Source organism: Siphateles boraxobius, unplaced genomic scaffold (genome assembly GCF_051911475.1).
Source record: "Siphateles boraxobius isolate OS27281-9 unplaced genomic scaffold, OSU_SipBor_1 65, whole genome shotgun sequence".
NCBI lineage: Eukaryota > Metazoa > Chordata > Actinopteri > Cypriniformes > Leuciscidae > Siphateles > Siphateles boraxobius.
The window spans coordinates 21,531,576-21,556,410 of NW_027509192.1; the positions used below are offsets into that span (position 1 = coordinate 21,531,576).

The 24,835-nt window shown below is 39.6% G+C and overlaps 1 protein-coding gene across 7 annotated transcripts in view; it reads left to right on the forward strand.

The window, feature by feature from the left end:
* The window catches only part of kif21a (kinesin family member 21A), a 101,213-nt gene extending 77,230 nt beyond the window's left edge, over positions 1-23,983 (forward strand). For 2 of the 7 annotated variants that reach the window (XM_077211469.1, XM_077211461.1), the window contains 14 exons: positions 5,984-6,085; positions 6,227-6,392; positions 8,070-8,090; positions 8,704-8,761; positions 8,857-8,911; positions 9,146-9,354; positions 11,676-11,807; positions 13,429-13,565; positions 14,338-14,512; positions 17,636-17,800; positions 17,895-18,012; positions 18,526-18,696; positions 19,998-20,197; positions 23,417-23,983. In XM_077211469.1, the coding sequence (XP_077067584.1) occupies positions 5,984-6,085; positions 6,227-6,392; positions 8,070-8,090; positions 8,704-8,761; positions 8,857-8,911; positions 9,146-9,354; positions 11,676-11,807; positions 13,429-13,565; positions 14,338-14,512; positions 17,636-17,800; positions 17,895-18,012; positions 18,526-18,696; positions 19,998-20,197; positions 23,417-23,504 (1,797 nt within the window). In that variant the 3' untranslated portion in view covers positions 23,505-23,983. The remainder of the gene's footprint in view (positions 1-5,983; positions 6,086-6,226; positions 6,393-8,069; positions 8,091-8,703; positions 8,762-8,856; positions 8,912-9,145; positions 9,355-11,675; positions 11,808-13,428; positions 13,566-14,337; positions 14,513-17,635; positions 17,801-17,894; positions 18,013-18,525; positions 18,697-19,997; positions 20,198-23,416) is intronic. The other 5 variants (XM_077211464.1, XM_077211467.1, XM_077211465.1 and 2 more) reach the window with 5 other exon arrangements.
* Positions 23,984-24,835: the final 852 nt, after the last annotated feature.

Below are 24,835 nucleotides of genomic sequence, written 5' to 3' on the forward strand. Positions count from 1 at the left end.
AGCTTCATCATTACTCGTTCAGAGAGACAAACTTTTTATTTTTAATTTACAAAGTATACTTTGATGTTTCCAGTGTAGACAGCCTAAAACTGGAGCTGGGAGCTGTGAAAGTTAAAGAGCCCGTCAAAGTGAACATTGGCTCATGACTTTGCCAACAACCTCCAGTGGCTAAAAGACTGTCGCCGGGAATCCAACCAACAAACATGAACTATGCTAGCCACTACATTACTGTATCCTATTGTTACCTGGATTGTCGCTTGCAAAAGAAGCATGCCAATGTATATGTCCTGTAATCACCAGACTCAAACACATGGAGTACATCAAAAATTGCCATTTGTGTACTTTCATCCAGTGTAGATGGCATCAGTAATTACTTGCAGGATATTTTCAGTTAAAAAGACCTCTTATATGTCAAAAGATAAAGGAACATTTCTTATGTCATGACCCCTTTAAAGCTGCAGTCTGTAACTTTTTGGGGTTAAAAATGATCCAAAATAAATTTGAACAAGTACATAACCAGCCAGTGTTCAAAACTATCTGCTTCCCTTAGCTCGATTCAAAACTGTAAGCTTGTAATGTTTTTAATTCCAGTGGGACTGGTGGATTTTCGAGCATGTCTTTGCTTCATTACATCATGATGGAGCTCTCCAGCTATTGTGTTGTTTTTGTTCGTTTGTTCTGCGTTTAGTCATTCTTTTCCTATCAGTTTCACCATAGAAGAACTACTGGACATTAGGAAACACACACCAGAAACCTTTTCTACAGTTTTTGATTATTCTGAAGTTTTGCTGGACATTCTCGTCGGAGGGGCAGCGGTGTTGTTCAAACGCGCGTTCAGACGCAAACGCGGGAAGCGTGCCGGCGCGCTGGTTAAACTCCGCGAGCGCGGCCTGCGCACTGCACTCCCCAGTATTCATCTCGCGAATCTCCGATCCCTTCCTAACAAAACGGATGAACTTCTTCTCCTCACCCACACTAACAAGGATTTTTTAAACTCTGCTGCTTTGTGCTTCACTGAAACCTGGCTGAGTGAAGCCATACCGGACAACGCAATACATCTGCTGGGCTTCCAGCTGTTCCGAGCGGATCGCATCGCGGAGCTAACGGGGAAAACGAGAGGTGGTGGATTGTGTTTCTACATTAACGAAAGTTGGTGTTCAGACGTAACAACACTGAAGAAGATGTGCTCTCCTAATTTAGAGGCACATTTCATAAACTGTAAACCCTTCTACTCGCATCGGGAATTTTCCTCTTTCATTCTCGTGAATGTTTACATCTCTCCAGACGCGTGTGTGAGCGCGGCGCTACAACAGCTGGCTGAACAAATAGCTGAAACGGAACAAAGGTACCCAGACTCTCTTTTAATCATTCTTGCGGATTTTAACAAAGCAAATCTTTCCCGTGAACTACCAAAATACAGACAGCACGTTACATGTCCCACCAGAGACAGTAATATACTGGACCACTGTTACACCACAATAAGAAATGCGTATCACTCGGTCCCACGGGCAGCTTTGGGGCTCTCTGATCACTGTTTGGTTCATCTCATACCGACCTACAGGCAGAAATTGAAATCAGCTAAACCTGTAATAAGGACTGTAAAAAGATGGACTAATGAAGCAGAGCAGAATCTACAGGCCTGCTTTGCACTGATTGGACTGTTTTTGAAGCTGCTACCAACGATCTGGATGAGCTCACAAATACTGTAACATCATATATAAGTTTCTGTGAGGATACATGCATTCCTACCAGGACATTCTTATCATTCAATAATGATAAACCATTGTTTACTGGGAAACTCAAACACCTCCGTCATGCCAAAGAGGATGCTTACAGAAGTGGGGATAAAATCTTGTATAACCAGGCCAGAAACAGATTGACAAAGGATATCAGAGTTACTAAAAGGAATTACTCTGATAAACTGAAAAGCCAGTTTTCATCCAACGACCCATCATCAGTCTGGAATGGCCTGAGGAACATCACCAACTACAAGTCACCATCCCCCCGATCTGTGGACAATCAACACCTGGCTGACGATTTAAATTCATTTTACTGCCGGTTTGAAAAGCCCTCATTCACACCACACACCCGGTCTGATCTGCACTTCACACATTCACCATCACCTCCTGCTCTCCCATTACTCCCCCCTCCTGCCATCCAACCTGAGCTTAAGGTCTGTGTGGAGGACGTGAGCAGAGTCTTCAAAAAACAGAAGACTAGGGAAGCCTCAGGCCCAGACGGCATCTCATCTGCTTGTTTAAAAGCCTGCGCTGACCAACTGGCCCCGGTCTTCACGCAGATCTTCAATAGATCATTGGAGCAGTGTGAAGTTCCCTGCTGCTTCAAACGCTCCACTATCATTCCTGTCCCCAAAAAACCCAAAATCACTGGACTTAATGACAACAGACCTGTCGCTCTCACGTCTGTAGTCATGAAGTCGTTTGAAAAGGTGCTGGCCCACCTGAAGGACATCACCGGACCCCTGCTGGATCCCTTTCAGTTTGCTTACAGAGCAAACAGGTCTGTGGATGATGCAGTCAACATGGGACTGCATTATATCCTGCAACCATCTCGACAGACCAGGGACTTATGCAAGGATCCTCTTTGTGGACTTCAATTCGGCCTTCAATACCATCATGCCTGGTCTTCTCACAGCCAAACTGACCCAGCTCTCCATGCCATCCTCGATCTGTCAGTGGATCACCAGCTTCCTGACGGACCGGCAGCAGCGAGTGAGACTGGGGAAACACATATCCAAGACACTCACCATTAGCACTGGCGCTCCCCAAGGGTGTGTTCTCTCCCCACTGCTCTTCTCCCTGTACACTAATGACTGCACTTCTAAAGACCCCACTGTCAAGCTCCTGAAATTTGCAGATGACACCACTGTCATCGGTTTCCTCCAAAACAGTGACGAGTCTGCTTACAGACTGGAGGTTGAACAGCTGGTTGTCTGGTGCAGTTATAACAACCTTGAGCTGAACACGCTCAAAACAGTGGAGATGATCGTGGACCTCAGGAGGAACAGCCCAGCACTCCGCCCACTCACCATCATGAACAGCACTGTGGAAGCAGTGGAGTCATTCAAGTTCCTGGGCACTATCATCTCTCAGGACCTGAAGTGGGACAATCACATTGACTCCACTGTGAAAAAGGCCCAGCAGAGACTGTACTTCCTTCGCCAGCTGAGGAAGTTCAACTTGCCACAGGAGCTGCTGATTCAGTTCTACTCAGCCGTTATTGAGTCTGTTTTATGCACTTCCATCACTGTCTGGTTTGGTTCAGCTACCAAATCAGACATCAGGAGACTACAACGGACTGTCCGGACTGCGGAGAGGATTATTGGTGCCCCCCTGCCATCCCTCCAGGACCTGTACTCTTCCAGAGTGAGGAAGAGAGCAGGTAAAATCATCACAGACTCCACTCACCCTGGACACCACCTGTTTGAACTGTTACCGTCAAGACGGCGACTCAGATCACTGGCCACTAGAACATCTCGGCACAGGAACAGTTTCTTCCCACAGGCCATCTCCCTTCTGAACAGTTAACATATCTCCCAAGGCATATGCCTGTCAGTGCAATACTCCCACTGTTTAGTGCAATATCTTAAAAAATTCAGGTGACATTTATATTTATATTTATTCATAGTATACAAGATACTGTAAATATGTTCATTATCTGTAAATGTTTATTCTGACAAAACCCAACTGTGAAAATATATTTTTATAGTATTTTCATATTTTTTATAATTTTATTTGTAGAATTTGTATTACTATTTGTATTACTATTACTTGTATCTGTATTTGTATATGTGCACTGGAAGCCTCAGTACCAAGGAAAATTCCTTGTGTGTGCAAGCACACTTGGCAATAAAGCTCTTTCTGATTCTGATTCTGATTCTGATTCTGATCACATCTGTACACGTAAAGAAGGAGTCTCAGCTAGTGGCTATATTGCGTGTGTGGATGTTGGAAGTGGAGATTTATAGCCTTTTCTCACAGTACTTGATATAAACTTATCAATTTGTAGTGATGTATGTCTCGAGACCGGTCTTGGTCTTGAGACAGTTCTCGAGACCACTTTTAAGTGGTCTCGGCCTTGTCACGGCCTTGACGGTCTTTGGTCTTGGTCTTGTCTTGGTCTCGGACCTCTCGGTCTTGTCTAGGTCTCGCTGTCTCAGACCGACATAGTGGCCGTGGGATTTAGCAAAACAATACTACAATATCCACGACGACACAACGTTCGTTAATGCAACAGTATTTGAATTTTCGTGTGACTTGTTTCGCCTATTTGAACAATATAAATCTTAATGGTCCAGTGGTAGAATTTTCGCCAACCGTGTCAGAGGTTCTGGGTTCTAATCCGCACTCGTATAGTTTTTTTTTGTTTCTCGTATAGTTTTTTTTTTCTCATCAAAACCGATGACCGGTATGTTCATCAGTGGTTGTATATCAAGCAGGGACATGTTTTGTGATTTCACCAGACCGAATAGAGAGTACACTAGCAGTGTTGTGCCTGAACGCGTTCATTGAACGATAGTTCATGAACTCGTTCATATTTTGGGCGAACGTGAACTGAACGTACTGTATTTCTGCCTGGTGAACGTTACTGTGAACTCGTTCATTCTGGTGTCTGTGAACGGCGCGCGGCGCGCTCTCAGTTTAACTTCGTTCAATAGGGTGCCAGATTAGTATAGAGCCTTCCAGGCGAAAACCCGGCTAAAATACACTGTAAACAGGCCTTAATATGTAGCAGAAAAAACACCCAATCTGGCAACACCAGTCACCAGCGTTGCACCGCCGCATGCATGATCAAAACAAAATGCAGCAAGGAAGCGTCGTATGATCATTTAAACGAGTTTTATGACAAGGTCGGTGAGGATGGGAAAAATCTTACGTTTCTGTTCAAACTTTGCCCGCCGATAAAATAATTGCTGTCTGTAGTTCTATATGGGCTGTGGCAATCATTTTGAAAAATAATAGCTTGCAGCAACATATGGAAAAAAAAAGAACTATTGAATGAACTAGTTCAAAATTTTAAAGTATGAGCTGAACTGAACTAGTTCATTTTAAAATTTGTGAACTGAACTTTAAACTAGTTCATGTAGAAAGTGAACTTTCCCAACACTGTACACTAGTCTGTTTTTTTCCCCTCCGGTCTCGACTTGGTCTCGGTCTTGGTCTTGTCTTGGTCTCGGTCTTGGTCTCGACTTGGTCTGTCTTGGTCTTGGTCTTGTCTTGGTCTCGATCCCCTCTGGTCTTGGTAGTGTCTTGGTCTCGGTTTAGGCGGTCTTGACTAAAAGTCTATCAATTTGATGGTGGATCCAGAAAGGTTCAAACGACAATCAACAGTGACAACTGGAGACTCACCCGTTGTAAAATGCAAAAGACTTCGTTTGGACTTCGGAGTGGCTACAGAAAAAAAGAGATTGCAACCGGCCCATGCGACAAACAAGGATAAATATCGGAAGGGCATTAAATGTAGTCACGCAATGCTGATGTTGTTAACATTAACAATTTGAGAACAAAGTATAATTTGCACGGTTTGACGTGATATGATAAGCGATCATTAGATTTAATCAGCGCGATTTACTGCAATCCATTTTTCCCCTTAGTTGGTCAGAACAAAAGTGGATGTTACTTGTTCAGATGAAATTTTCCAGTGAAAATTCTTATGTTGGTCATACTGTACTTCCATAAAGTAGAATCTGTGATTGCGAATGCCAGTATCCACACCGACTGACAGCCACACATTATCCTCAAAACATTGGATTCATCCGTGCTGTGCCATGCCGAGGCACAACCCACGTAAAGTTGATAATTCCACGAATAACTGCAATTGCAGATTTCAAACAGAGATGGAAAAAGAGGAAAAACTATCGACAAACAAGCTTTAAATCAAACCACTGGAATATTGCTTTTAAACTCGAATGAATTCACTTGTATTAAAAAAATTATATACTGTTTTATTTCTTCATGCGTAGGAAGAGGGTGATGTTATTGATGTCTCGTCTGTGATTGGTTCCTGCACTCTGGCTGAATCTCGATTCCTACTGGACCATTTCATGTCCATGGCCATCAACAAGGTATCCAATCACAAAACTGTTACTCTGCTTTGGTCTTCTCTGTTACATGCTATAATGTTAAAAGTTAAATTCTCATAAATAGATTCATTCATTTTTAAAACATTAGCACATTTGGTGTCGATCCTGGCCACGTCCTTTCAGGGTCTACAGGCAGCTGTGAAGGAATCTCAGATAAAGGTGATGGAGGGGCGGCTCAAGCAAACTGAGATCAACAGTGCCACTCAAAACCAGCTGCTCTTCCACATGCTGAAAGAGAAGGCAGAGTTTAACCCGGAGCTGGATGCGTTGTTGGGGAATGCTCTGCAAGGTAGGACATTCCAGCCTGAAACTCATCTGTTAGCTCTCTGACCTTAGCGGTACTGCTCAGCCCTGTTAGCGTGCCAGAAAACCCATAGTGTAAGATTTTGCTAATCATAATCAATTTGATTTTTTTGTGATTCTGCAAATACTATAATATTCACACAATTTGGTCTAGAGAGGCCAGATGTCTGACAGTTACTATTTTCCAAATCTGAGGTAAAGTGCAATTGTGGACTGTGGAGCAGGGGTGGCCAAGCCTGCTTCTGGAGAGCTATTATCCTGCAGAGTTTAGCTTCTGTTATAATCAAACATACATGAACCAGCTAATCAAGGTCTTCAGGTAGCCCTCTAGTTCCACTTTTCCACTGGGGCTGGTGCTGGAGTCGTCGCCCAATCTGGAAGCAGGCTGTGCTTTTCCTCACAAAAAACCCTGGACTAGTGCCCAAATCTTGGGCAAGCGCCCCCTGGGCAAGTGCAGGCTCCAGCAACTGCACCAGCGCCAGTGCAAAAGTGGTATAGGAGCAGTATTTGCTACTCCTGGTCCAGGGGTTGCACCAAGTAGTCGATTAATTCTGCCACTAGTTGATGTGTTGAGATTTTGATGTCATTGAGTCATGGATTTGCACAAGCCAACATTCTTGAAACCCACCCTCAAACAATTCAAGTATTGCCCAGAACCTGACAGAAACTACAAGTATGTGTAGTTTTTTTTATGCACTATTTATGACAATGCAAGCCGCATGAATCTTGTGATGAAGATATGCACTTTCATTTGTAGTGATGTAAGCCTAAATATTATATAAAACAGGCTACTGGCTGAAACACAAATCATGTTCAAAGTCCCGGGTACGCATGGCTAACTGGAAGAGTAGGCCAGGGTGCCCTATGCAACTATAAGTATTGTTTGACACATGAGTCTTGTCATGCGTTTGGAAGCACTCAGACTTGGTCTTGACTCTGACTCGACCCTCCATGGTCTTGACTTTGACCGTACCTACTCAGGTCTCGGCCTGGACTTGGACTAACATGAGCTGGTGTCGACAATCAGCATTAAGTCTAGTCCACATTGCAGCTTATTTTGCCCAAGAACCACCTTTTTTATACCAGAAGAGATCGTCTAAAATGATATGTCTGATCAGAATTAATTTTTGATACATTTTTGATTTAAATTTTGTGTGTCTGGTCCTGCTTCTGGAGGGCCAATGTCCTGCAAAGTTTAGCTCCAGCCTGTTCAAGCACACCTGCTTGAAAGTTTCTAGTAGAGGTCCTGCAGATCTGGATAGGCTGGTTCAGGTGTGTTTAATTATGGTTGGAGTTAAACTCTGCAGGACATTGGCCCTTCAGGAGCCGGATTGGACACGTCTGATACCACAATAATGGACCTACATATAACAAAGTTGCACTTCAGTCAAATAACAATCAATCAGTCCCCATGAAAGGTTGTATGGTGTCCCCATGTACAGGCTTTCCACAGTCGTTAAACACCTTAAAAATCAGGGAATTTTAAAATTGTCATACACAGGCCTGGAAAATCATGGGAAAGTCATAGAAATGGGTTGGTTAAAAAGTGTGGAAACCCTTGAAATATCTTTTCCATATTCACATTGTATTGTGGTATATCCATGAATACCATCATACCATATAACTTAATTTTTTCTGTTCCCCTGTTGCCTGATTTAAACAGAACTAGGTAACATGCCCTTGGGTGAGTACCAATAGCCACACTCTCTCTGTAATGAGCGCATGGGTCTACCTCCTTGGACTAACCACAGGCTAGCGGTCCCATCCGCAGGTGCATGAGGCTTCTGTTCATCTGTCCACACCTCCTCTACCGGTTCTTACCATTTTAAACCATCAATCCCCAGCTAGCAACATACTACTTATCACCAATAGGATAGGCTACATCGCAGTCCAGCAGCAGGAAAACAAGCGATTCTTCCAGACCATGTAGAACTAATTTTTTCCCTCCTTTTTGAATGATTTACCATTTGTGTTCCCTCATCCTTCTTCTCCACAACTTTTTTGCACTAACTTTGACGATAGCCTCTTTCTGGTCACAGCTGATATCAGAAAACGCTTTGGATCAGCGTTCACGGCAACTAAAGAAACTAGCATGGTAGCGCTGTGCATAATTTATCCTCATTTGCTTTGTATTACTACCACACTCTCGAAAGTCTCTTAAACATCACAGATAACAGTGTCGGCGTGTTTTTGCCTTTAGTCTAGTATCTTGCAAGTTCTTCCAATTCTTCTGGTGCAAGTTAGACACCCATTTGTGGTTGCTTAAATATCCAATCTCATTTCTTTTTCCTCGTTAGAAAATGGAGACGACAGTAGTAGCGACGAGTCGACCCCAAGTCCTGCAGTGGAAGGAAAGTAAGTTAATCTGCCAATGGCAAATCTGTTTGTTTTCATTACTGTGCTTTAATGATTGAACAAACCGAAGTCAATATCTTTTTTCCATAATCCAGCACCCTGGCCTCAGACCTCATGAAGTTATGTGGCGAGACTAAATCTAGGACTAAGGTATGGGACAAATTACCTGAATTTTACCTTACCGAAAGCTTGGTAACCAAGAGATTTTATGTGCAAACCATTCAAAGGTTGATCCATGAGCTATGATCCCCATGCCTTTAATCAAGACATCTGATCTCAGTTGGATTGAACCTAATAAGTGACTTTGGATAACAACCATTTCCTTGCATATCCTGTTCCATATTTAACTTGCCTTGTCCATTTGTTTCTGCAATAATTGTAAAGGCCCGAAGGAGGACCACCACTCAGATGGAGTTACTCTACGTAAACAACTGTGACTCTGGCCCGGACACACCGACAAGAGACTTCATCCCTTTACACCCAATGACTGAGACACCCGAGGGAGCGGGAGATCTAGAGTCGGCTGGGAACACAGTCAGAGATCGGGACTACATGCTCTCCTCTGCCGGATTGTCCTCTAGAATGGGTAGCATGTAAGTGTAAAGTAATCTAAAACCTTGCTAACTAAAATCTTCGCTTACTTACTGCTCCATCTCACATCATGCATGAACTAACTACTCCTGCTTTGTTTACTTAAAATGTCCTTTTTTCCCGCCAAATGTTGTGCCTTGTTAGAGAAAGATGCTTTGTCACACTAATATTTTTTCTGCTATACTGTTAAGACTGATCTCATCTGGTTAAATTCGGTTTAGTCAAAAGTTTAAAGGGGTGGTTGATTGCGATTTCACTTTTTTCATTTTAAATAGTGTGTAATGTTGCTGTTGGTGCATGAACAGTATCTGCAAAGTTGCTGCACTGAAAGTTCAACGTAAGCAGAGATATCGTCTTTTAAAAATCAGGAAGTTAAATGCCTACAAAAACGACTCGAATGGGACTACAACGATATACTTCCCGGGTTTTATATGTAACTAACCCATAAATTTACATCAACCCTCCCTCCGGAATATGCAAAAAAGGGGGCGTGGCCATATTTCTGCGGCTTTGTGGAAGAGGAAGAGTTATAGTGGAGAGCAGTAGCCATGCCGTCGAAAGTGTGTTATATTTCAACCAGCTGTCAGGTCTTCTGTGTTCGGGCTTCCTACGGACGCTGTAGTTCGTCAACAATGGCTAAAATTTATGTTTGATTATGTTCCTGAAAATTACAATCGTAATTTAGCACTCTGTGCTGCGCATTTTACGGAAGACAGCTTCCAGAATCTCCACAAATTCAATGCCGGATTCAACAAGAAACTGTTACTAAAACAACTTTAAAACCAGAGGCAGCAGTTGTTGGGCCACAACCTGTAAGTAAGACTTAATCATTTTAAATGTATTTGCCTGTTTTATTTCAGACGTAATGTTTTAGTTTTTATCAAGGACGTAAACAAATGCCAGAGCTGACTTTAGTAGCCACTCAGTTATGCTATTTCGTGTGTCTATGACAAACGCGAACAAACATTTTGGACCTGAATTTGTAATTATGTACTTATTTTGTAAATGTATTGTATGTATAGAAAAGAATAGAATAGAATGATAATAATAAAAAAATGTACCATTCAGAAACGTTTTGTAAGAGCCGTGTTTGGGGAGGTTCTGCTTGACTCTCTTCAATGCTCTGGCTCAAACATTATTTACATTTGACCAGAGCACATGCAGCTTTCGCCTGTAAAGGTAATGGGCGTGAAGTTTCCGGACAACGTGCACTACGCAGTTTAGCCAATTACAACACACCGGCCCAACTAACCAATCTGAGCCCATTGCCGGTTTCTGAGGGAGTGGTTTCATAGAATCAGGAAGTCAACCGGTCGTTCAAATGACAGAGGAGAAGGTGGCTTACAATAAAGGTGAAATTTATGAAAAATAAGGCTTTAAAAAAAAAAGTAAACCACCCCTTTAAAAAACTTAAAAAATGGGTTTCTCTTAAGACTTTTGTTCACTTGACTGTCATTACTGTTCCATGTGAGTGGCTAACAACACTAAACAACAAAGCTATAGTCTAGAGTCAGATTTGGCAATACAATCTATTTGTCTCAAAAGATTTCAGACCATTATAGTAAATCATTATTTACAATTTCTATTATTTCTCTTGCAACTTGGACTACTGATAGCTAGATGACTGTATGCGTGAGTTGTGGGAAGAACTGTTCACTTCTGGCAATTATTTGTGGTTTAGCAGAAAATTACTTTGACAAGAAACAGTTTTTGCAAAGGATCGTGTTCAAGAATAACATCAACTGTGATGATCTACAGCAAGAGGTTAAGACTGGTGTTATTCACAATAACACATGAATTACAGTTCATGTTCTTTTAACTAAATCACAATCTGACATCTATTCAAACTCGTTTTTTCACAAACATATAAAGTTATTTGAAAGTTGTAGTTTTTTTCCGTTAACTTTTGTTTAGTTTTTTGTTCACAAGTTCAATAATCATTTCACTTCAGTGAAAAGTTTAACAGCTGTGAGGAATGTTTGTATAGTTGCCACATGTTTGCCGCCAGTATTGGTGAATATTTTCAAAATAACTGTTTGCCAGAAGTGGCAGATATTTCTGAGATTCGCCACAGAATCGGTTGCCAGTAGGTTTGCATTGTTGCCAATATTTGTTTGTTTGTTTTTTTAACCAGCAAATAATTTTTTTGCTGTAGTAACTTGAGTTCAATTAGCTTTTTTTGCTTAAAAAAACAGACAACGTTAGGTTTATTTGTGTTTTTATTTTTTTATGCATGCTGCCCACATTATGTTTGTTTCTTTTTTTCAGTCCTTGTGTTTTATTTTTATGTTTCTGTCTTTCACATTGCAAATGGATCTTAAAGTAGCAGCTCTGGCAACAGACTTCCAGCAGGTGGGCAAAAGAGATTACCGGAACCATCCCCTCTTTCTCGCAGGAAGACTTATGACAAGGGACAAGCCGTGGCTGACAAGGCTAAAGCCAAAGATATCACACAGTAAGAGCTAGCACCCCCAGTGGCAGCAATTACTACTGCAACTTATGGAGGCTTCTGGCTTCTGTCTGTTTGTGTTGGATTTAAGACAGTCTACTTTGAAAATAATAAATCCTGCAAACAATAAATCCTACGAATCCTGCAAACAGGTTTTGTATGTAGAAAGATTGGCATATAAGATACAAAAAAAAAACAGTTTTGAAGAAGCATGCTCTCTGACTCTTACCCCAAAATGTAAAACACATGCAGTGGCTACTTTACATTGACTGCAATAATCATACTACTCGCTTTATTAAGAATGAAAAGAATCCCACTCATATCCTCGTTCACATGCACATTAACATCTGGTTCACAAATTGTGTACAACTCAGAAGGGGGTCGAAATTCTAACTTAGACAGTAATCCAGAAAATGGTATTTACATGGCATTTTCACATTCAAAATATGGGTTACAGTCCACATAAAAAGTGGCCACAAAATGCCGAATTGGTTTGGACTTAAAAGTAGTCGTAGATTTTGCCCTGCAGGACTTGTCGCGTGGGAGTAAATAAACTCTGGTCTAAAACAAAAAGTGTCCTTTCAAAATGAAATGCCCCTTAGGGGGAGTCCGGGCCAGTGTGTTTCCCACAACACGACCGCAAATAACATCCTTCTATTCACCTCGACCTCGGTAAGTTACATACAGGGGTCGTGAGGAGTTCTTGCCTTACAAATGCTGACTACTCTGATTATTTGCATCTGAAGTGTTTTTGGTTTTTAATTTGAACTTAAATTAGTTTTTCATTGGTTAATTGAAGAAGGCATTTCTGTGAGTGTTTGTGAATATGTGGATGTTCATGCATTTATAGTGGTTTCAGTAGTTATGGGAGGATGGGCCGCACCAGCATGATTGATTCATGCATTCAACAGTATCAGCAAATCAGACAATTTTATTGTTAATGTGCTTCAAGCCTCTTCACCCTATTTTAACTTTCTGATTCCTTTTGCTTTATCCTTTATCCTATTGCTTTATTTATTTTTATATTTGCTTTTGCTGATTCCTATTTATTTATTTATTTATTTTAAATTTGCATCATGAATGTTTATTTCACTGCGTGTGGATGAATTTCTGGCACACATGCCCTATCATATTTTGCTTCACAAACTATTTTGGCAAAATCATACAGTGCCATGATAAATGACTTGGATTCATGATCTCTTTCGGTGTTTATGCTGAGAACTAAATGACAAACTTGGGTGTTTTTTGTTGTTAAATCATAAACACTGCGACTAGCTGATGTTGGATATGGTAACCGTTTTTTGAACGTTTTTCTGAAATCCTTTAAAAGGTTCCCGATGTGATGCAGCTTTGGCCGTTTGATCTGTTTTGACAATAATAAAATCAATTATAATAAAAAATAAAACTTCTGAAAATATTCTCCATCACGTCTTTTTCAAAACGATGCTTTGTTTAAATTTGATTATTTGAAACATGGAGATAAAAATGCAGTTAAAGAGGGAATCAGGGATGGGGAAAGTACTTTGGCACTGTATCTGCAGCAATGTGTGGATAACAGACGAGGATGTCTCGACACACGAGTTTTGTGGAGGAATCTACTGATAGTTGATTTTGTGATGTGCGTCAGAGGTGTGATCAACCCTGTTCCTGCGTCGAAGAGCAGTCGCGGCGGCTCTCTGCAGTGTGTTCATATAGCCGAGGGTCACAGTAAAGCTGTGCTGTGTGTGGACTCCACAGATGACCTCCTCTTCACTGGGTCAAAAGGTCAGAGCACATCATATGCTTCATTCTTGCCTGCATGTATGCTGGGAGGATTTTGTTGTGCTCACTCAACCTGTTTCACAAAAAATCTAATTATTTTGGATTTTTAGTTTGGAGAATAATATTCACAAATTCACCGGAATCGTAAACCATTTTATTTTATGAATGTTTATGTAATATTATAGTATTTAGTAATACTTTGAATTTTAGTGATTTTATGTGCTTTACATATAATATTTCTATTTAGCTTTAATTTTTATTTCAGTTTTAAACAGACTTTTTTTTCAATTAATATATAATTTTATTTCAGCTTTAATTTTTTGTAAAAAAAAATTATAACACTGATTGTAAAGAATTGAAACATTTGGTAACACTTTATTTTGATGGTCCCTTTTGAACAATCTGTTAACTATAAGTAACTTTGCAACTACATGTCAACTAACTCTCATTACAGTATTAGTAGACGTAATGATTATTATCTGCTAACTCTTTATTGTGATTCTCCTTCAACAGACCCTACCAGGCTAGAATAGGTTTATTCTAACCCTAACCCTACCAGTCAACTAATACTCTACTAATACCCTAATGAGAGTTAGTAGACATGAAGGTGCAATGTTACTTACAGACAACAGAATGTGATAAAGGGACCATCAAAATAAAGTGAAAATAAAAATTCCAGTTCCTTCACATTTGTTTTATTTTTTATTACTTACTAGTAAGAATAATTGGTCCAACCAGTTTTTATAACCTGGCCCTGTTTCCTTTTTCCATCCAGACCGGACCTGTAAAGTGTGGAACCTGGTGACGGGTCAGGAGATCATGTCTCTAGCCGGCCATCCCAACAATGTGGTGTCTGTGCGTTACAGCTCCAGTCTGGTGTTCACAGTCTCCACTTCCTACATCAAAGTCTGGGACATCCGGGACTCGGCCAAGTGCATCCGGACACTCACGTGAGTTCCTGTCCTGTACATATCTTTTTATTTTTACTATGGCAGAAACAAGCTTCTATAGGAATCCGATAAAAAAAAAAAAAGGATTTCTTGTCATGTGGTTGTGTACAACATTAGTATTTCTGAATCCCATTGATAAAAATGGCGGATATTTTATGATATATTATGCAGAGATTGAAACTCGATTGTTTACACAGAATGTCTTGTTGTCCAAGTGTATGAAGTTATGTGAAATTTGGATTCAAACATTTAAACTGATTAGATTTCAGAAGAAAAAAATGTGGTATTATGTGGTAACCTCTAGTCTAGTGGACAACATTACACCGCGCTGTAGCTTGTCGGCCAATCTGAGTTACCGAAATCTTCAATGACAGACCAAAATCTCCTCCTAAACTACTTGACTGACTCACACACAATTTTGCATGCATCATCTATAGACACGAATGACAAAAAGTTATCAAAATAAATTTGATTAGTCAAGCAGTTTAGCCAATTTGTTTTGTAACAATGACCCAATACACTTATCAAACTATATCTTCTAAACTGTAATTTGATCAAATCTAACTTTGATAAATCTAAATTCTTTGGATACATTTTTTAAACTCCTGACTCCCAAGACTTTCTATCTGCGTGATATAAATTACAATAATGACGCAATTTCACGTGCTTCAGTAATTCATTTGTGCTAAATTATTTTGAATTAATTACATGCATTGACGTGTTATCGTGAACCCTGATATAGTGTTTCCTGTGTTTATTGTCAGGTCTTGTCCATGTGTGGCTGTTTTGTCGGTGTCAGTTATTATTGTTTCCGTAGATCTTAAATGTTCTTCTGCTTGTGTTTTTGGTTTTAATAATAAATGATTATAGTTCACCATTAGTAACAATGATAGACTAAAATCTACTTCAGTGTCATTTCTATTGAAATTTGTGTTATGTAAATATATTTTTAATTACACTTTTTGTAATGACGGAGTTTCAATTCAGTACATTTCAAATATATTAACTTTTAATGTAGTATTGAATTACACTGTTTTTAAGAATTGAATTACACTACAAGTGCTCATTCAATACAATTAAGTACACTTCTGTTTTATAAGGTGTCACGACCGGCTCAAAGCCGTGACAAATAAGTGGAGGACATAGTAAAGTTGGTAAGGTGGCAACAGAAATATTAGTAAAAGTACAAATACCTTATAGCAAAATTACTCCATTACAAGTTACAAGTCACCAATTTCAATTCGACTTGAGTAAAAGTCTTAGAATATCTGATTTTAACAGTACTTAAGTATTTTACACATACTGAACATAGGCTCAAAGATGAACTAGTCCTCAAGATACATGCAAGTGTAATACAAGAAACCGTTGATTTGTGAGGAGAACGTTTATTTTCTATAATCAAAATAAAACTGAATACCTCAAAATTGCAATTAATCAAGGTAGACACAACAGCCTCTTAAACGTCTACAAACACTCAAGTCTCAGTTAAGCTCAAGTGCTCTAAAAGGGAATGAGTAAACCACTATCCTTCAAAAAGTCTCTTCAGTATAACGGATAAATAAAATAATGTTAAGTAAAATGAAACAGTCGAAGCCTACTTGCACTGGACGTGCTAACTCTAACCTCATCCCACATATGAAACACCTGCGACTGAGAAACGTCCCGCTAATACACTCGCTTTCGTGTAATGTTTGGGTGAGTAAAGGCAAAAACACACAAGATATAAAACCTTCAATGCCCTGTAGATGGAGATATCACTTCTTTATAGCAGGAGCCTGATAAACTCCTGCAGAAAAGTTACATGCCATGCAAAATGTAACGAGTAATAGCATTACTCTTCAGACAGAAGATTCACGTCACTAGATGGAAAGAAGCGTAAATGGATGGAGAAGCATAGGTTACTGTAAAGCTACGTCTTAGTTGGTGATTATCTTGGCGAAAGCCGAGTACAAATCAGCATGAAGTTTTAACATCTACTCTCGTGTAACGGAAATCACAAATGAATTGGAGTAAAGAGCACATATACTTGTTAAAAAATTGAGCAGAGTAAAAGTTGCTAATATATTTGATACTCAGTAAAGCTACAAAGTAGCCAAAAAGATACTTAAGTACATAGCTAATTACATTTACTCAAATACTTCATATACTGTGAGTATACTTCATATACTTATGCGATGCATAATCAGCCAAAGTCCGCATATTTATGGGGTGCCGGATTTTTTTAAAATACGCCGCACTTTCGACGCATAAATTGCTGATTTCCACGCAAAATATGTGGGGTTTGCATGATTTCATAATCCCCGCATTTTCATTGCAAAAAAGTCACATATATCTTAGCAGTAAGTTGAAAAATGTTGCATTTACTTCACACAAGGGCAGCCATTTCCCCCTGTTGCCATGGAAACGTTATGAAGTGACGTAATTACACGACGTGAACATCATCGAAAAGCTGTAAAACAGGAAGCACACATTTTGTTTATAATTTTTTACAGAAGTTGTAGCATATTCCTTTTGTAGAGCTACAGAACTTATTTGACTCATAAATGTTTTGTAAGTTTGAGCCATGCGTTTATTAAGGTCTGAAATAAAACAAGATGAGATCTTAAATATTCCCAGCACTTTCTGTGACGTAGTATGCTTGCTTATCATAGGAAGTTATAAGAAATGACTCTTTACATTAAGGTAGTATCCTAGTGAGAACAGGGTGGTGGGGAATCACCTTTTTTCTCTTTTTCATCAAACCACAGTTTTTGCAATTTCCTGCAGTTTTTGCAAGTTCCCACAATTTCATCGCATAAAATTGCATAAATATCCCGTATATTCCATTGCATTTTTTAAGAAAACGTGCCGCATAATCAAAGATTTTTGCCCACAACAATCACAAAAAAACTGAAATCTGGCATTTGTAAAGTGGCTTGTCAACACAGATTAGATCTTCTTCACAATTGGGTCAGATGATCTTGAGACCATGTTGGTAAAAATGTATTAAAAGCTTTCCGGTACCAGCCTGGACACTCCTGTACTGAAGTAATTGTAAATGTATTAATTAAATGATCAAAATGGCCATTGAGTGTCCTGGTATTCAAAACTTCTCCCTCGGTGATTTTGTTTTTCTACCTTCAGATCGTCAGGTCTGGTGAACACTGGTGACCCATGTGCGGCCAGTACGAACCGCACTGTTACCATCCCGGCCGGGGAAAACCAGATCAACCAGATCTTTCTGAACCCGTCCGGCACCGTTCTCTATGCGGCCGCGGGCAACTGTGTTCGCGTGTGGGACCTGAGACGGTATGACTTCCACACAGCGTCCTTCACTTCACCCACTCTGGGAGCTACATCATATATCTGACAGTTTCTGTTGTTTTCCACCTGTTTTTGCCAGGTTTGTGTCTACAGGAAAATTAACAGGCCATCTCGGTCCAGTCATGTGCTTGACTGTGGATCAGACTGGCAATGGACAGGATCTAGTTATCACAGGCTCTAAGGATCACTACATCAAGGTTTGTATATCTATCTGTAATGGTGATATGGATGACGTTAGCTGGCGTTTTCCATAAATAAGGTACAAAATAGACCCCTGACTATCTTTTTTTCCATTTCAGCAAATGATCAGTGCAAGGAGATGCTCACCCTCAAGAGCACTTTTATTTTCTATAGAAGAGATTTTTAATATTTTCAAACCTGTTACCAAAGGTTTTGGAAATGTCTACAGTAAATATAGTTAATACCTTGATTTGTTTGATTTTGTTATAATTTAACAACAAGGATTAAATACATCAAATACAAAAACAAAAGAAGTGATAAAAATAAGCTGTTATGTAGGAGCAAAAGCCTCGTGGGCAGCGCTGTGTCATACGCCATATCTGTACACAAGGCAACCCACGTTTGAGGCTCAGCTTTTTTTGTTCATTAATGGCGTCATCGGAGACTAATCGATGTTAACATGACTTTAATCACATAAATGTTGACTGAAAAAAATCTGAAGTCCTTTAACCCCTACCAAATGTCTGCAGATGTTTGATGTGACAGAGGGTGCTGTGGGTAGCATCAGCCCCACTCATAACTTCGAGCCGCCCCACTATGATGGCATCGAGTCCCTGGTGGTTCAGGGTGATTGTTTGTTTAGCGGCTCCAGAGACAACGGCATTAAGAAATGGGACCTGACCCGCAAGGACCTACTGCAGGTATAACCAGCTATATTAACAACATCATGCGTGATTAGCTAAAGATATATATCGATATGCAGCCCTAATACTGTATATATATATATATATATATATATATATATATATATATATATATATATATATATATATTTGGCCTGCGTATGACAGAGTATGACAGAGTTTGACCTGCGTATGACAGAGACTGCAGAAAGTATATTAGGCTGCTGTCACTTTAAGACCGAATGCACGGATCTAATATACTGACACGGATGCAGTGCTTGCCAAGACAGGCATTTTGAGATGTTGAAAGTTGAAAGTAGCCTAGACTTTGCTCGTTTGGGTTTTTCTCTTTCTCAGAGTGCGCGCACAGAAATCTGCCTGGGAAACAGCGTGAGATCTCTTTTAATAACTATTTTGTAATATCAACCATGTCCCACAATAGACTTCATAGTTCGACAGTCACATTACATGATTTGACTAATTTGGATGTTAAGTTTGGGCTTTTAAAGAGGGGTAAAAGTGCACCACTTTAAAGTAAAGGAATATAATGTGGCACAGTAATCGTTTTTTCTCGACTATCATTTTCATGATCGTTAGATTGCGAATTCCAACTTAAAATTCAATTAATCTCACAGCCCTGTTATTTATATCCTGTTTATTAATTTCAGAATCCTTGCACTTTTCAATTCCTTTTGTTTTTCAAATGAATGATTATGTGATGATACATCGTTGTAGACACAGCCCTAAATTTCAATCATGACAACTCTCTGAATAATTTAGCATGTTAATAGATATGATAATGTTCATGTATTCAGTTTTGGCGGAATAGATCTGCTACACACACTGTTGCTGCTGGACTTGCTACTGCCAATAGATACACAGACACACTTCTGTGAGCATGTAAGATACTCCGCTGCATACACACATCCTATAGCAGATCTAGGTAGGTGGAGCTGGGGGAGGAGGAGGGGTTTCAGAGGAACAATGACCAGCTTGTAACGAACACCGAACCAGATTATTCAAATGTTGAGAAAACAGTCTCAGTGGCTGCAGAATATCATGACTGATTTATATATATATATATATCACATTCATTCTAACGTGTCACTTAAGTTTTAAAATACTTTTTGGCTTCACTCCTGCAACATTATAATGCAAGTTTAGTAGCTTTCACAAGGACAATTAGCCAATCAGTTGATTAATCAGCACTGAGGATGAAATCAGGAAGAGGCTAATTACCTCATCAGGACGTGAACCAATCAGGGCTCAAACTGTGTTTGTCCTGGATCTGATGAGTTGACATGTTGTTTGCCCTACAGCAGGTACCCAACGCTCATCGTGACTGGGTTTGTGCTCTGGGAGTTGTGCCTGCGTCTCCTATCCTGCTGAGCGGCTGTCGGGGAGGAGTTCTCAAACTCTGGCACACGGACACCCTGAGTCCGCTGGGAGAGCTCCGAGGCCATGACAGTCCCATCAACAGCATCTCCACCAACAGCAGTCTCCTGTTCACCGCCTCAGAGTGAGTGTTACACACGCAGAACACTGACTGGGAATCGAGAACTGCTTCTCATTCAGAACCAAAGGACCCTAAATAAAAAAAGCTCTAGCCATTGTTGCAAAGTAGATTCAAAGAAAGAATGCATTAAAACTCATCATTCATTGACCTTAAACATGGCTTATCTTTTGAAACAGTAACTTTAGACACTTTCCGTGGCCGCTCGCTCTAACGTTAACCTAGATGAATGTGTGCTATTGTTATGCCGAGTTCAGACTGCACGATTTTCAAAATAATCGGGTGACTGTTGTTTTCACACTGCATGACTATCTGGGGTAACATTCGGTTGCTGGTGTGTTCACACTGCACGATGGATCGGCGACAGGAGGTTTCACACTGCATGACTTTACAAAAGAAAGAATCGCTGACAACTTCTGCCTGGTCCGCAAACTACGTTTTACAACCAAACAAACGCGAGAAGTGATAAGTAAATAACGGAAGATCACACGTGCGTGAGACCGGAGTTCTCGCGCGACACTGAATTTGTTATTAAAAATGATAGCCTACAAGAAGATTGTGATCCAAATTGTCTGTGCACTGATTTGTAGCGAAAATGAAAAATAAAAATAAACAGTGAGTTTATGCAGGAAATGGTTGGGAAGACGAGTGGAGCAAGGACTGTGTTTTGCAAAGATAGTTGGGGGTAAATAAATCATTTTGCAAATGTCCTGCTGTTGCTGCTGGTCATGCAAATGTTTGTGCTTTGTTTCTGTTTGATATAATTGTAAATATAGGCCTATCTATTAAAATACTGATATTCTGGTCTATAACTCCTCCCCGAACAGCCTGCTGTCCTGTATCTTGCTCTCTCATTGGCTGTTTGTCATCGGCGATGTAGTTTTCAGTCAGAACACATTCACACTGCAGGATTGTGAATCGCCGACAGGTCCAGATATTTAGCATACCAAATATCTCACGGGCGTCGGCGACTCGTCGGCGATTCACTCAGATGGCGTCTTTGCTCATTCACACTGCGTGATTGTCACTCGCGTGAATGAGCACCGATTTGCCTGTGATTTTGGGCATTTGTCGGCGATTTCTCAAAACCTGTCGGCTAGCCAAAATCGGGGCTAAAATCGTGCAGTCTGAACTTGGCATTAGGCGCATGTCCAAGTGTTTGTGTTGAATTAGTAACGTGCTTATTGCATGAAACTACTCTATTGGCGCATCCACTTACACTGCGGAGGTGACGAGTCAAGATTGTCAACTTCATCTTTGCAGCCGACACTGACTCCTGAACGTCTATTAATAAGTTATTAAAATGTTCAGACAGTCTCTTTCCTGTTTTTTTATGCATTTCTTAAGCTTTATACATGTACTTTAGCACTTAACTCTTTCCCCTGCCATTGGTGGAAATTTCCATAATTTATGAGACAACACTTTCCCGCCATTGACGGAAATGTCTTGCTTTCTGTGTTTTCACTGTTGTACGGTAGGGGGCGCTATTACACATCTTCTGAATAAGTACTGGATCTCCTGATCAAAACAGACGAAGAAGCAGAAACAAGCGATAGCATGCATAAAATAACACGATCATCAACATTAAGCAGCATATAAATCATGACTGCCTAATGTTACCTAATGAAATGTCGACCCAGGACTGTGAAGCGTTGAGGTGTTGATGGACTCGATCTACTCCATCTATCTTTTGATCAACGTCCTGAATCCCATCCGGATGTAGTCTTTGACCAAAATTCAATTTTCTCAGCTTTTTGCTTAAAATTTTGCTTTTATTATTAAACGTATCCACATTCAAATGTTGATTAAACAAATAGAATGCATTAAGCTAAAATCATTTTATTAATTTTTTTAACGCTGTGTCGGTTCTTTCTTTTGATATATTGCATGTTCAGAAATTCATACATGAAAATATTCTGGGGGGGCCATGAAAATTTTGTGAAAATGATGAAAAATGCTGGCAACTATTTTTTTAAAAATGCTGGCAGGTAAAGAGTTAATTCATTAAAGGCTCATTATTATGATTTAGTGTTCCTCTGTAATGTATCTTAGCTCATGCTGCGTTGATATAACATGTCATAATTACAACATGTGATGATTACCGTAATTTCGTGATGACAACATTTATTTGAAGCTGTTCACGCCCACAGACTGGGAATTATGCTTTTCTATTGAAAAAACAACCCACATCCAAATGATTCTGCAGCGGTCAGGTGGTACACAGGTCACATGGGACAAGTAGGAGCTCTCAGAAAATTCCCTAAAGTTGTAATTACGAGTTCTGCGAGGACGTGAACGCTTTTTACTAGTTGGAATTTTTTAATTACACATGGCGATAACGCACCTTGAAAACATTTTGCAATGAAAGATTTTTGCTTCTGAATTTTAATTTCTTTTACAATTTTTGTTTGTAAAAAAGCACTTTCATACTCTTCAGACAACGAAGGATAGCAAAACCATCTAATGATGAATCGGATGATGGGAGATTTAGGAGTTAAATAAAAAGTGCATTAAAATCATTATGAAATTCACAATATTGCTTAATGGCAGTAAACTTGTATATCATGAATATTCAAGATATCACCCATCAAAAACTGGAAGCATAATATTTTCACAAAGTTCCATTACTGGTTCTGTAACATCTATGGGATATTTCTCAAACAACAACAACAAAAATACAGCATGGCATTAAATTGATTTTTTTATAAGCCTTCCTTAAAGATATATAATGACTATATTTAGTTTTGTTGTAATAAATCGTGCTCAGTAATTAATAAATAAAAAAATAAAATAATTGGGGGCTTTTAAAGAGGGGTGAAAGTGCTCCGCTTTAAAGGAAAGGAACAGAATGTGGAACAATAATAGTTTTTTTCATGATTTTTCATGATCGTTGGCCCAATACAAATACAAAGCCGTGTGTGTGTGAATGTGTGTGTGTGTGTGTGTGTGTGTGTGTGTGTGTGTGTGTGTGTGTGTGTGTGTGTGTGTGTGTGTGTGTGTGTGTGTGTGTGTGTGTGTGTGTGTGTGTGTGTGTGTGTGTGTGTGTGTGTGTGTGTGTGTGGGATTAGCAGCCATTATTTGAAGGGGGTTTCCTCCTGAGAAGTACTGAAACACATCGCTAGGATCCAGGATTATTACATGAGGAATATGATTGTGCTTCTGATTCCATTTTTAAGTCCCCATCTCCACCCTTCACTTTACCACTCCTCTCCTCTCACCCCGCAGTGACCGGACCGTGAAGATCTGGCGTGCGAGAGGAAGTCTGGAGGTCACAGATGTGGCCGACACGATAGACGAGGGCGTCAGTAACTGACGACTCCTTCCATGCGAACGCCACTGCAGTGTTACTACGGTAACGCAGCTGCCAAAGACATTTGCACTTTGACCCCGCCAATAAAACACGGCTATCCATTTGACTCTTTGGCGTCCAACACACACACATCCTGACAGAATCTACCCGAATCAGAATCTTCTCACTATGGTTCCTTTGGACGTTTCCCAGAGTTCATTGCATCTTTAGTGATGCCCCACAATTAGGTCAACGTCACATGTTAAAAAAAGCTCTTTGTCCTTAAATGTCAGCTTGGTTAATTCTAACAATCATGAAGATGGCACTGAGGCGCGAGTTGTGTTGGGCTTTGAGGAAGAGGAACCGGATCTTCTGTAGCTGGCTTCAGCGCTCCGGTTCTGGGAAACCAACAGAGCATTGAGGAGCGATGGAGAGGTCTGTGGACTAACTGGGTGAATCTCACTGGAACGTAAAAAAAGAAGTAATATTTTGCATAAAGAAAATTAAGGCTGTTTAAGTACACTACGGTTTGATCTTTTGCATTATAGACAACTAGGCACATTTTCTCATAATTCTTATTACTGTAATGGAAATAAATCGCATTCTCATTATTTTGTGTGTGTATGTATATATATATATAGATAGTATAATTTTTATTTTTATTATTATTAATGCTGATTGAATATTCAGTGTAAATATACTCTGTGTGTGTATATATATATATATATATATATATATATATATATATATATATATATATATACACACACACACACACTGTATATTCAATCAGCCTAAATGTTATATATATATATAGACACACACACACACACACACACTGTATATTCAATCAGCCTAAATGTTATATATATATATATACACACACACATACACTGTATATTCAATCAGCCTAAATGTTTTATATATATACACACACACACACACACTTAATTGTATGATGATTATATAATGATTCAATTATATATTATGTACCATTAATAGTAATATATTTATTATAATACTGTACAAGAACTTAATATCATGTATTGGTACTGTATAAGAATTACTATTAAGAATGAGAATTGCAAAAAACTTGAAACGCTGAAACTTACTGTCGCAAAAAAAAATTTTGCTTAAAAATTGCTTTGTTTTTACATTATGTAATTTCTTTTCTCTGAAGATTTTTCTCCTTTTTTATGGGTTGATTTATGACCTTGATTTTTCTTTCTTTTCACCCAACTGGAATCACCATGACCTTAAATGAACTGGTGTGTTTGGTGTCAATGTGGCCACCTTTAAATCATCCGGTGACCAAAGTGTGAACCCATCTTTCTGCTAATATCACATATAATATA